The 13,476-nt window shown below is 45.1% G+C and overlaps 1 protein-coding gene across 3 annotated transcripts in view; it reads right to left on the reverse strand.

The window, feature by feature from the left end:
- The window catches only part of MYH11 (myosin, heavy chain 11, smooth muscle), a 121,484-nt gene that overhangs the window by 74,563 nt on the left and 33,445 nt on the right, over positions 1-13,476 (reverse strand). For all 3 annotated transcript variants that reach the window (XM_006871964.1, XM_006871965.1, XM_006871963.1), the window contains exon 3: positions 6,602-6,629. In XM_006871964.1, the coding sequence (XP_006872026.1) occupies positions 6,602-6,629 (28 nt within the window). The remainder of the gene's footprint in view (positions 1-6,601; positions 6,630-13,476) is intronic.

The following is a 13,476-nucleotide window of genomic DNA, read 5'->3' on the forward strand; positions in this document are numbered from 1 at the left end:
GGGGGGGGGGGGGGCAGTGGGATAGCAACTTTCAGAATCGGCTTCTCCCTGTGTGGACCGCTTGGCTCAACTGTTTCCAAGTTTTGCTGATAAAAATAAGTTTTCCAGGGAGATTCTGCCAATGAAAACACCCCAAGTTCTAGGCTCGCGGGTGCCTGAAGATTGATGTGCTGGGGGGATGTTTCAGAAACATTATCTCTGCTTTTCTGAACCTAGAGTTCTGGGAGTGAAGTTGCCTTCCTGGATCTGAATACCCTAAACCTTGGTCCTATTACTTAGGGAACCTGGTGCCCAGCTCCTTCAGCCAATGAGTGCTCTGAACCCATGACCATATATGGCCTCCTATCTGCTGTGGCGCTGTGGGTTAACGTGCTGGACTGCAAAGTTGTTTGAACTGAAAGGTCGGCAGTTCAAGCTCACCAGCTGCTCCCCAGAAACTCTATACAGGGTCTCTATAGGTAGTGAACCAACTCAACAGCAGTTAACAACAACAACAAAATCCCTGTCATTACCCCACTGCCAGCTCCTGTTAATCAGTCCACTTTGAGTGGCTGAAAGGAACCAGCTCATGGCTACTGAACCCCTTGGGCCCCAGAAAAGTCAGTGTCATGGGTATGTGGCTTTATGCACTGACAAGGATCCTATGCTTGGTTTAGCACTCTGCTGTCAACGTGAATTTCTTCATCTATTTTGAACAAAGGTTCATTTCCCACAAGACCCACTAAACTTCAAAAGCTCATGGAAAAGGGAATAGAAGCAAATACTGTTGAATGATGATGTATGGAGGGGACTGTAATCATTGCAATGAAACGATGAGTATAAAAACCCATGTTGTCGCATGTAAACTATCACTCAATTCACAATAAAAACTTAAAATAAAAAAATAGCTCATGGAAAAATTCCATCCTCTTTTCATTCTATTTTTTCACAAACAATTTTAGGAGCTCTATTATACGCAGCTAGTCCTGGCCGGCATGGAGAAGACCAATTCCAAATCCTTCACAGCCGATGTTCTGCACTCAGTATAAAAGCTCCATTGGTTCTGAACCTCAAACTGCTCAGTCCCTGGTCCTCATGTGATTCCTTTCCTCCTGTCAAGGACAGTCCTTTGCATTTGTACTTCCCAATTCCTATACAACCTGCAATGCCCAGTTTGGTACTGCCTCTCTTCTGAAGATGGCCTCTAACTCTTCCAGGCAAGTTGCAAAACAGTACAGTAGGCTCCAGGGTCAGCCCACCTGAGTTCAAATCCCTTCTCTGCCAGTTACCAGCATGACCCTGAGCAAGTTATTGAACCCCACTATGTCTCAGTTTCCTCACCTGTTAAATGGGTATAATAAAGGCATGTGCTTAGTATGATGTCTATGAGAATTAAGTGAGTGAATATATGCTAAACTTTTAAAACAGTGGCGTAGTGGTTATGAGTTGGGCTGCAAACCTGAAGGTCAGCAGTTCAAAACTACCAGGCATTCTGTGGGAGAACAATGAGGCTTTCTGTTCCCCTAAAGATTTACAGCATTGGAAAGCCTATGCAGGGTCGCTATGAGTCAAACTAACTCCACGGCACACCACCACCTCCACGTACATAATGAATCTTGGCATGGTGCTGTAGGCTCAGCATTGGTCTGCTAACCACAAGGTTGTGAGATTTCCAACTTTAGTTGAAGATCTGGCAATGTTGTTATTGTTAAGTGCCATGGAGTTGGTTCCAACTCATAGTGAACTTGTATAGGGTTTCCGAGGAGCGGCTGGTGAGTCTGAACCTCCAGTCTGGTGGTTCAAATGGACCTTGAGGTCGAGCACCTATCCTATGGTGTCACGCCAGGACTCCAAGGTCATATTCTCCCAAGGAGGAGTCTGGGTGGAACAGCAGGCTAGGTGTTCTGCTAACTTCAAGGTCAGCAGTTCAAACACACCAGTCACTCCTTGGGAGAAAGACGAGGCTGTCTGCTACTACAAAGTTCGATCGTCTGGGAAACTGTCCTATGGAGCACGGTTGTGCTGTCTTACTGCACTGTGATGAGTCTGAATCAGTGCGACGGCAGTAGTTTTTATTTTTAGGGTTATTCTCCTGTGAAAATCAAAGTTTTGTGTCAAGGTGACGGGGTGGTTTCATGTCAACTTGTCTAGGGCAGGATTTTCAGTTATTTAGCTGGATGAGAGTTAGTATAATTCAGTCCCCTCCAAGAGATCTGCTATACGCAGCCAGTCAACTGCAAGCGCGTTTCCTGGAGGCTGTGGCCTGCAACACTTTTTATGTGACAAGAGGCAACAGGAGAGAGGAGTGAGCAGGGAAGGAGTGATCCACTGCCTCCAAGAGAGAAGAGCTGGGCCTAGAGCATGTCCTTGAACCTGGGCTCCTCACTGTGAACTCCTACAACCAGAGCAAGACTGAGGTCAAGACACATGGAGACCTCCAGAGAACGCTGGGCTTCCAGATGCTGAAAAGAGACAAGGACCTTTCCCCAGAGCTGACAAAGAGAGAAAGCCTTCCCCTTGGGCCAACACTCTGAACTTGGACTTCTTGCCTCCTAAATTGTACGCGAATAAAGTTCTGTTTGTTAAGGGCATACCCTTGTGATATCTTGGTGATAGCAGCACCAGATAACGAAGACATCTCCCAATGCAGCTGCAGGTTGAGTGCAGGAGGGGTTGCTCCCTGGATGGGCCATTTGTCTCCCCATCACACCACACTGCTCATCATCCTCACCATATTATGCCTGGCCCCTTTCACACATTACCATTATTTGCTTGGCTTCAATTGGCCCTTGGGCTTGCAACTATACCCCCAAATGTCCTATAATGGCTCTTCTCAGACAGCTGCCTTCTGCTGGGGAACGTACTAGGGAAAACTGAACTCAGTTTCTCAAGCACGACATGCTCCACGTTCCCTCAGGGCCTTTGCACATGCTGGCCGCTCCTGACGTTCGTCTCTGAAATCACCTCTGTAGAGAAGCCTTCTGTTTCCCTCTGCTATGACTCCTCCTATTTTCCCTCTCATTTAACTCCTCACATGTTCTACACTTTGTCCTTCTTACAGTTGGCAAGTACACCTCTACCTGGGTGATTTAAAAAAATGTGTGGGTGTATTTTTTTTTTCTTCAAGTTTCTGAAAAGGTGCTACATTCACAGAATCTAGAAGTAAATTCCAACAATACAAAGGGCAAGTGTGTGATCTTTCTCCTAATGACTGTCTTTCCCATGGTCGGCTCCTTGGGAAGAAGGACAGGCATTTTTGGTTCACTCCCATATGCCTGGCCCCAGAAATGTGTTGACTAATGAGTGTTGGTAGCAGTAGTGGCAGAGCTGAGAGGTGAGAACATGACCCAGGTTACATCATGAGCTTCCAGAAACAAACCTGTCTTAGATGAAGTACAGTCAGAATGCTCCTTAGCAGCACAGATGGTGATACTTCATCTCACATACTTTGGACATGTTTTCAGGAGGGACAAGTCCCCAGAGAAGGAGATCGTGCTCAGTAACAAAGAGGGTGAATGAAAGAGGAAGACCCTCAAAAAGATGGGTGGACAGTAGCTGCAACAATGAGCTCAAACGCAGTCATGATTGTGAGGAGGGTGCAGGACCAGGCAGTGTTTTGTTCTGTTGTGCGTAGAGTTCCTATGAGTCAGAGCTGACTCGATGACACCTAACAACAGCAGGATTGGTGACAGGTGTTAAGTTGGAAGGGAGGTATTCCTACTGCTAGTGTATAAAATGGCCACAAAGTTGGTGGCCTAAAATGTATCTGATAATCTCAGAGGTCAGAAGGCCTCACTGGGCTAGATTCAAGGTGTTGGGTGGACTGCATTCTTTCTGCAAGCCCTAGGGAAGAATCAGTTCATTGGCCTTTTCTAGCTTCTAGATGCTGCTTGCAGCCCTTGGCCCATGGTCCTTTCCTCCATATCACCCATGCCAGCATCAATGGAACAAGTATTTTCCTCATTGCATCACACTGGCCTCACACTGACCCTAGTCAAATCACCTTGTCTCACTCTTCTTCCTGCTCCAACTTTCAAGGACCCTTGAGATTATACAGTAAAACCTGTAAAAGCCAGACCCCGTGCAAGGTAATAACTGAATCAGAAAAGGAAAACTCAACTATTTCCCACTAAATGAATGATAGGGAGGGCAAACCACTAACTAGGTAGACATATTAACTTGGGTAAAGGGAATGGCAACATACAATAAGGGCAGGTCAGCACAAAATCACCAAGGCAAAGGAAGACACCAGAGGTACACAAGAATCAAAGGTAACAAAGGTAAATACCATTACATCCCTAATCCTGCAATAACAGTACTAAGAGGAATCTACTAATGGATCTGCAGGCAGACACTCAAGCTGAACAGGGGTGGCAAGGCGAATGGAAACACACCCACAAATACATTAAGGTTTGACAAAGGATATTTCTACATGGTGGTGGTGGTGTGCCATGGAGTTGGTTCCGACTCATAGCGACCCTGTATAGGGTTTCCAAGGCTGTAAATCTTTACAGGAACAGAAAGCCTCATCTTTCTCCCATGGAATGGATGGTAGTTTCAAACTGCTGACCTTGAGGTTAGCACTCTGACTCATAACCACTGTGCTACCAGAGCTCCTAGTATTTCTACACTTGTATCTACACATGCTGCAAATATATCCATGAATGTGGTATAGCATACAGGAGTACAGTTGTGAAAACTTCTTAACCATAACAAAACACCTGAGAGAATGAGTCACTGGGCTACAAGGCTCAGAACCATAGTCTAGGAGGACATCAAGTTCTCCATTGGCATCACATTGTCCACAAAGGTACTGGAAGCAGTGACTGAGTCTTTAAAGTTTGTGACCAGTCATCTAAGATGCAGTGATTGGTCTATCTCTATTCAGAGCAAAGAAAAGTGAAGAAAATCAAAGATGTACAGAAACCATTGATACAAAGGACCATGCAAACCTCAGTTCTGCTCCTATGACCCTGAGACCAAAACTAGATGGTGCCTGGCTATAGCTACCAACTGCTCTGAGAGCTTCTGGAAAGAGTGGGAGGGAAATATGGAACAAAACTTAAATTCACAAAAAACTCCAGCCTTACTGGTCAGAAAGATATTGGTAGAATCCCCCAAGACTATGGTCCATAGTCACCCTTCAAGCTGGGAACTGAGCTCAGCCCCATGGCTCAATTTTCAGCCAAACAACAAACAGGTCTCTATACAGTGAACAGTAACACTAGAGAGGTACACACTCCTCAGAACAGTCAGTCATTTGAGATCAAAAGGGCAGCATTTATCCAGGAACAAGGTTCAGAAGGCAGGGAAGTTTAGCAAAGGAAGAGGAATAATGGAAACTGGAAACCGGAAACTCAGGGAAGACGTGAAATCCTTGATGTTACATTGTGAGGATTGCAATCAATGACATGAAACAAAATGCGTATGAATTGTTGAAAAGAAAACGGATTTTCTCTGTAACGTTTCACCCAATGCACAAAAAGTTAAAAAAAAAAAAATAATAATAATAGAGCAAATGAGAGAAAAGAGGGGAGATTTTTGTTTTGTTTTGTTTTGTTTTAACACCCTGTTAAAGGCAGAATATTTGCAAGACTGGGAAAAACAAGGCAATCCCATGAAGCTCCGCCTTCCACAATTTTCACAGATTGCCTGGGTCCCTCCAGATAATCTAGGATAATCACCCTATTTTTAAATCCACTGATTAGCAACCTTAAATCTGTCTGCAGCCTTATCTCCTGGGCCTTTTAAGCGAATACATTATAAGTTCTGGGGATTGGGATATGGGCATCTTTGGGAAGCATTCTTCTGCCCAATTAATCTTCTTATTCCTGAACAGTAAATATCCCTTGAATAAATCTGAACTGAATTTACTCAGACTACATACTGACATCTTCAGAGAAACAATGCCACCTGCCACCAAATATGGCACAAATGTGGTTAGTGGCTTACTAGCTGTAAAATGTTAAAACGATCACTTAATGAAGGCCACAACATCTTCCTCAACAGAAATGGGTCTACCTTCATCAAACTGATAGAGGTGATTCTGGGTACAGAACACTTAGTTCAGGGCCTGTGGTTGTTAGGTACCATCCAGAGGGCTCCAGCTCATAGTTGACCCTGTATAGAATTTTGGAGGAGCAGCTGGTAGATTTGAACCGCCAACCTTGTGGTTCGTAGTGCCACACAGTGAACGCTTCCCATTCCAATCCATTCCTCCTGCTGTTGAGTCGATTCTGACTCATAGCAACTCTATAGGACTGGAAAGCAGGAAAACCCATATAGTGTTCTGAAACTGTCAATCTTGATGGGAGCAGACAGCTTAATTTTTCCCCAGAGGCACAGCTGGGGGGTTAGAACCACCGACCTTGTGGTCAGTAGTCTCAGTAAGTGCTAGTGTTATTTTATTTATTTTTAAAAGGCAAAACAAAACTCCACCAGGTAGTATGGAGAGTTCAGGTGTGCCTGCTTTAGCACAAGAAAAATTTGCTCTCTGTGCCAGGCATAGTTGAAGTGCTTACAGACACACCAACAGACAAAACAAGGATCTCTGCCCTCACACCCTTTTCTTTAACAAGCTGGATCTGGATACAGAAAGCAGAGTAAAAGGATTTCTACTTACGTGCACAGAATGGACTGATCCTCCCGATCTGAGAAGAGAAAGAGAAAAAAGAGAGAGTTAGAATTTGCTGCAGGAAATCTGAGAGTCTGGTCTGCCAATGGCTCCACCCAGGCCTCCCCATTCCATGCTCCTGCACTCTAGCCCCACTAAGGGCTCGAGGGCCCAGCCGAGCTTGTTGCCCCAGAACATGGGGGCAAGCCTAAATTCAAGAGTGTGGCAGGCCCACCACCAACCCACAAACTCCCAAAGCAGTCCCAGAAAGATGCTGACATGTGACTTGTTCAACATCACCGCATGTGAGCTCTGATGGATCCCAGAGACCCACTCTGCCCAGACAAGACTGCAGACTTTGAATCCAGATAGACTCGGTCCCACCTGCCCCCTTCGCAGCCCTGTGGCCTTGAGCAAATATTCTTAACCACTCCATGCCTCCTTCCTTCATGTTTAATAGGATACATGCACAGGTTTTGGGTTTTGACAATCTAGTGTCCAGTTCTCTTCTTAGAGAAGACCATCCTGTGTCTTTTCTCACCCCTGCCTTCAAGTTTTGGTGGGGCTACCCAACAAGTTCCCTGAGAACATGGTCCAGGTTATAGCCTTCAGAGCCCATGACCTAAAGCTCTGCGTCTCAATCCCACTGATACAAGGATGGGGACACAGAGCAGGTGGACAGAGGCCCAAGGAGGCCATGACTGCCTGTCTCCTGAGCTGGCTCTGTCATTGTCCAAGCCTGGATTGCCATCAGCCTGTCCCTTCTATGAGCTGCCTGATATCAAAGCCAGTTGTAACTGATGGTGTCCCAAGTGTTTTAGAGTGGAACGGGGCTCCTCTTCCCAGGTAGTTGGAAGACAACTACCTAGCCAATTGACAGGGTTTCCAATGGCTGATTTGTCATCAGGCTTCTCTGGGAGAACTCAAACCACCAAGATTTCAGCTAGTGGCCAACTGCATTAATAATTGCCAACTCCTGCTACCACACTATTGTTGTTAGGTGCTGCCAAGTCAGTTCCAACCCCCAGTGACCCATTGCCCATTCCTGTGTCAACCTCCTAGGAGTGGGTACCTCTGAACCTATTGTTGTGACCACGGAGTCGGTCCCTCTCATTGCGGGGCTTCCTCATCTTTGCTGACGCTCTCCTTTACCCATCCCCATAGATTTAACTCACACTCATACTTAGGACTCTTCCATAAACATCTTTTCTGTAAAAGATGACAGAGTAAGTCTCAGTTGCTTGCCGTGAGAAAACTCTGGCAGATACTGAGGGCACTGTCAGACTTAAGCACACAGCATTGGTCACCTTCTCCTCTCAAAGTGGCCTCTGAGGGCAGTGCCTGATTCCAGAGTCCAGTTCCTACCCAAGATGGGGACTCTTACCAACAGCTTCAATTCACCATACCCGAGAAGCAACTTCATATCCACCGATGGCAATACCAAAGCTGTGTTTCTTAACCCCACCCCCTAATGTTGTTGTTGTTGTTAAGTGCCGTTGAGTCAGTTCTGACTCATAGCGACTCTGTATAGAGTTTCCGAGGGTGTAAATCTTTACAGGAGTAGAAAGCCTCATCTTTCTTCCACGGAGCGGCTGGTAGTTTCGAACCACTGACCTTAAGGTTCGCAGCCCGAATCGTAACCACTATGCTACCAGAGCTCCTTCCACCCCCTAATAGCTCTGTCCAACTATTGCAAGTCTCCATTGTTCATGAGCCTTACATCATCAGAGATCTCCCAAGGTTCTCTGTATCCTCCACCAAATCCCTTCTCAGAGTGAGTTCCCTAACACACTGAGCTACCCAATCATGCCCTCCTCAATAAACTTCCATCTGAGCAGTTTCTTAACTCTTGAGAGTTAAACATAAATTGATTGCATGGCCCAGTGGTTCCACTCATAGGACTCTGCCCGATAGAGCTGAAAACATAGTATGTCTCTGCAAAAATTCTACATGAACATCCACTGTAACATTATTTATAATAGCCAAGAAGTGGAAGCAATCTAAATGACACCCATTCACTGAGATGGAAGAACAAACTGTGTACTCTCCCTATAGGGGAGTATCATTTGACAGGAAGAAGAAATGGCATTCTAAATACATGCCACAATGTGGATGAACCTCAACAATCTTATGCAAAGTAGAGGAAAAAAAGCAGACACAAAAGACCATGTGTCATATGATGCCCAAACAGGCAAAGCCATAGAGACAGAAAGTAGGTGAGTAGTTTCCAGAGGCTAGGGGTGATAAGACGGCAGAACTTACAAATGGGTGTGATGGATCATTTTGGGGACTCTAAGACTGGAGTCCTGGTGTGGCACTGTGGGCTAATGCATCAGACTGCAAAGCCGTTTGAACTGCCAGGTTGGTGGTTCAAACTCACCAGCTTCTCCTTGGAAACCCTATACAGGGTGGTTATGGGTCAGAATTGACTCGACAGCACGTAACAACAAGAAGACTGGATTGTCATCACTCATCTGTCAGTTTGTCCTACTGTGGTGGCTTGTGTGTTGCTGCCATACCGGAAGCGATGCCACTGGACTTTTACATCCCAGCAGGGTCACCCGTACCAGAAGCGATGCCACTGGACTTTCACATCCCAGCAGGGTCACCCATGTGAACAGGTTTCAGCAGAGCTTCCAGACTAAGACAGACTAAAAAGGAGAGGCTGACCACTTCTGAATGGTTAGCCACTGAAAGCCTTATGAATAGCAGCGGAACACTGATACAGTGCCAGAAGATGAACATCTCCAGTTGGAAGGCCCTCAAAATATGACTGGGAAGAGATGCCTTTCAGAGTAGAGTTGACCTTCATGATGTGAATGAGTAAAGCTTTTAGGGACCTTCATTTGCTGATGGGGCACAAGTCAAAATTAGAAGAAACAGTGGCAAACATTCATTAATAATTGGAAGATGGAATGTAGGTTCTATGAATCTAGGAAAATTAGAAGTCATTTAAAAATGACATGGAACACATAAGATGGATATCCTAGGCATCAGTGAGCTGAAAGGCACTGGTATTGGCCATTTTGAAGTGGACAATCACATGGTTTATTATGCCAAACAAATAACAAACTGAAGAGGAACAGTGTCACATTCATGGTCAAAAAGAACATTTCAAGATCTACCCTGAAGTACAAGGCTGCCTGTGATAGGATAATATCCATGCACCAACAAGAAAGACTGATTAATACCACTGTTATTCAAATTTATGCACCAACCACTAAAGCCAGTGAGGATGAAATTGAAGAATTCTACCAACCTCTTCAGTATGAAATTGATCAAACATACAATTAAGATGCATTGATAATTACTGGTGATTGGAATGCAAAACTTAAAACAAAGAGGAAGGATCAGTAGTTGGAAAATATAGCCCTGGTGATAGAAACGATGCTGGATACAATTTTGCAAGACCAACAATTTATTCATTGCAAATACCTTCTTTCAGCATCATCCATGTGGCCCTCACCAGATGGAATACATAGAAATCAAACTGATTATATCTGAGGGAAGAAATAATGGAAAAGCTTAATTATCATCAGCCAAAACAAGGCTAGAAGCCAACTGTGAAAAGACCATCAATTGCTCAATGACTAAAGCTGAAGAAAATTAAAACAAGTCTATGAGAGTCAAAATATGACCTTGAAAATATCCCACCTGAATCTAGAGACCATCTCAAGAACAGATGTGATGCATTAGATCACATCTGTTGTGATGCATGACCAAAGACCAGAAGAGTTGTGGAATGACATTTAAAACATCATACATGAAGCAAGCAAAAGGTCATTAAAAAGGTAGGGAAGAAAGAAAAGACCAAAATGGTTGTCAGAAGAGACTCTGAAACCTGTTCTTGAACATAGAGAAGCTCAAGAAACTGGAAGAACTTAAGAAGTAAAAGAGCAAGCGAAACACAAAATGTCAGAAGGCAGCTCTAGAAGACAAAGTCAAATATTATAATGAAATGTGTAAAGACCTGGAGTTAGAAAACCAAAAGGGAAAAACACACACAGCATTTCTCAAGATGAAAGAACTGAAGAAAAAATCAGTCCTCAGCTTGCAATAGTGAAGGGTTCTGTGGGCAAAAGGAATCCTGGTGTGGTGCTGGGGTGGGTAATGTGCTCAACTGCAAGGTCGGTTTGAACCAAGGTTGGCAGTTCAAGCTCACCAGCTGCTCCTCATATAAGGTCACTATGAGTCGGAACCAACTCGACGGCACTTAACAACAATATAGGCAAAATACTGAATGATGCAGAAAACATCAAAAGAAGATGGAAGGAATACACAGTCAAAAAGAACTGGTCAATACTCAACCATTTCGGGAGGTAGTATATGATCAAAAACCAATGATACTGAAGGAAGAAGATCAAACTGCACTGAAGGATTGGTGAAAACAAGGCTCCAGGAACTGACGGAATACACATTAAACTTCTGGAACACACTGCTGCAGCACTGAAGGCGCTCACTTGTCTGTGTCAAGAAATCTGGAAGACAACTATCTGGCCAACTGACGGGGAAAGCTCCATATTTGTGTCCATTCCAAAGAAAGGTGACCCAACAAAATGTGGAAATCATAAAGCAATATAATTAACATCATATGTTAAGTCAACTTTTGCTGAAGATAATTCAAACAGGATTGTAGCAGTATATAGACAGGGAGCTGTCAGAAATTCAAGCCATATTCTGAAGAGGAAATGGAACAAGGACTATCACTGCTGACATGAGATGCATCTTGGTTGAAAGCAGAGAACACCAGCAAACTGTTTACTTGTTCTTGCTTTTGACTGTGTGGCTCATGACAAGATATGGATAACATTACACAGTTGGTCCATGCTGGTCTCTCCAAGCAGCGTCACTCTCAACACCTTCCTCAATCCCCCTGGATGCAAGACCCCTTAGGACCCATGTTCCATTCCTGTGTGCTGCCAAGTACTTGGGAAATCAGAAAGAGCCCAGAAATGCTTCAAAACACAAGTTGGTCACCAAAGTAGTTATGTGACCTTGGGTTACTGTCATGGATTGAACTGTGCCCCACCCCACCCCAACACACACACAAATACATCAACTTGCCTGCTGGGTCTTGGGTCTCAGTGACTGAGTAGTTATGTAATCATGTGATCATAGCTCATGAGCAATCTGATGAGATCAGCCAATCCACTGTAAGGGGATTAGGGTGGGAGGCAACACACTACTCAACCCTGATCCCATGTAAGGGGAGCCCCCTGGAGCTTGGCCTGTATCCGCTTTTATCTTACAAGAGATCATAGAAGAGAGGAGCAGGCAGAGCAAGGAGGCTCTGACCACCTCCAAGAAAGAAGAGTCTCACGAGTGGAGCACATCCTTTGGATCCAGAGTCTCAGCGATGAGAACCTCCAGGAGACGGGAGAGACACACAGGAAGAAGACCGGAAGCAGGAGCTCAAAAAGACGAGCCTTTCTTCCAACACAGAGACAGCTTTCCTCTAAAGCAATTACCCTGGATTTGGACTTGTAGCTCCCTAAACTATGAGGTCTTGGTATGGCGTGTAGGACCAGCATTGGACTGCTAATCATAAGGTCAGTGGTTCAAACCCACCAGCCGCTCTTCAGAAACCCTACATAGGATCGCTCTGAGTCCGAACCAACTTGACAGCATTTAACAACAAAACACTGTGATAGAATCTATTTTTGTTTGTTAGAGACACCCACTTGTGGTATTTTTGTTTTTAACAACAACAGATAACTAAAACAGCCACTTAAGCTCATAGATGTGTGCCTTCGGGTGGTGTAAACCGTTAAGCACATGGCTACTAGCTGAAAGGTTGGCAAATTTGATGTTGGCAGTTTGAACCTATCCAAAGGCACCTCAGAAGAAAGGCCTGGCATTTGCTACCCAAACGTCACAACCTTGAAAACCCTACGGAACAGCTATAGCGGCACATCTGGGGTGTTCATGAGTCAACATCGACTCAGTGGCAACTAACAACAACATACAAGGGGGTTTCACGAAAACCTAATTCCAATGTCTTTTAGTTCCACTCGTCCATGAACTTTTAGAAACCCCCTCAGACAAGTGTGTAAATATGTCTGTGTTGTCAGCTGTCACTGAGCCAGTCATCCCGGATTCAAGGTGACCCCAAGCACATCAGGACTAAATATTGCCCCTTCATCTCCCCCATGATTCGTGGTGGACCAATAAGAACACTCCTAGGACCCGCCCATACAGTTTCCTTTATGTTAAGGGACAATTCCGAGACTGACAGCGAGAGCTATCTGGACCTCTGTGCCCGAGAAGAGAGACAGGCTTCCTAGCAGCCCTGCAAAGTCTGGGCACACGAGACTTATAGGGTCAGCTGTTCATCTGGACTACACGCTGGGGGCTTCTGGGAGACTCCTGGTTGGCTGGGTCATTCCCATAGGAAAGGCACTGTGCCTCCAAGCGTGGGAAGATCTCAGAGCCCTAGCTATGGCAGAAGACAGGCTTGTCGTGGGTACTGTTTGCTGACCCAGGGAGTTCCTGGAGGGTACTTCAAAATCCACTCAAGCAACATCTTGGGAGACAGTCCTGGTAATCACCTTCAGAAATGTCCCAGCCTCGAAAACCCTCTGGAGCAGTTTTTCTGTGCACACACAGGGTCACTATGAGTTGGAATCGACTTGAGGGCAACCAACAGTAGTTACAGCATCTGTGATACGACACATCCATTTATTTTGTTTTTTCCTCTCCAGCTTGGTTAAAATTGTGCTACTCTCTGTGGTGCTGTAGGATCAACACTGGACTGCAAACCACAAGGTTGGTGGTTCAAACCTACCAGCTGCTCCTCAGAAACCCTATACAGGGTCGCTATGAGTCGGAACCAACTCGACGGCAAAATATTCACAATAGCTCCAAAGTGGAAACAACCTAAGCGT

Source organism: Chrysochloris asiatica, unplaced genomic scaffold (genome assembly GCF_000296735.1).
Source record: "Chrysochloris asiatica unplaced genomic scaffold, ChrAsi1.0 scaffold00178, whole genome shotgun sequence".
NCBI lineage: Eukaryota > Metazoa > Chordata > Mammalia > Afrosoricida > Chrysochloridae > Chrysochloris > Chrysochloris asiatica.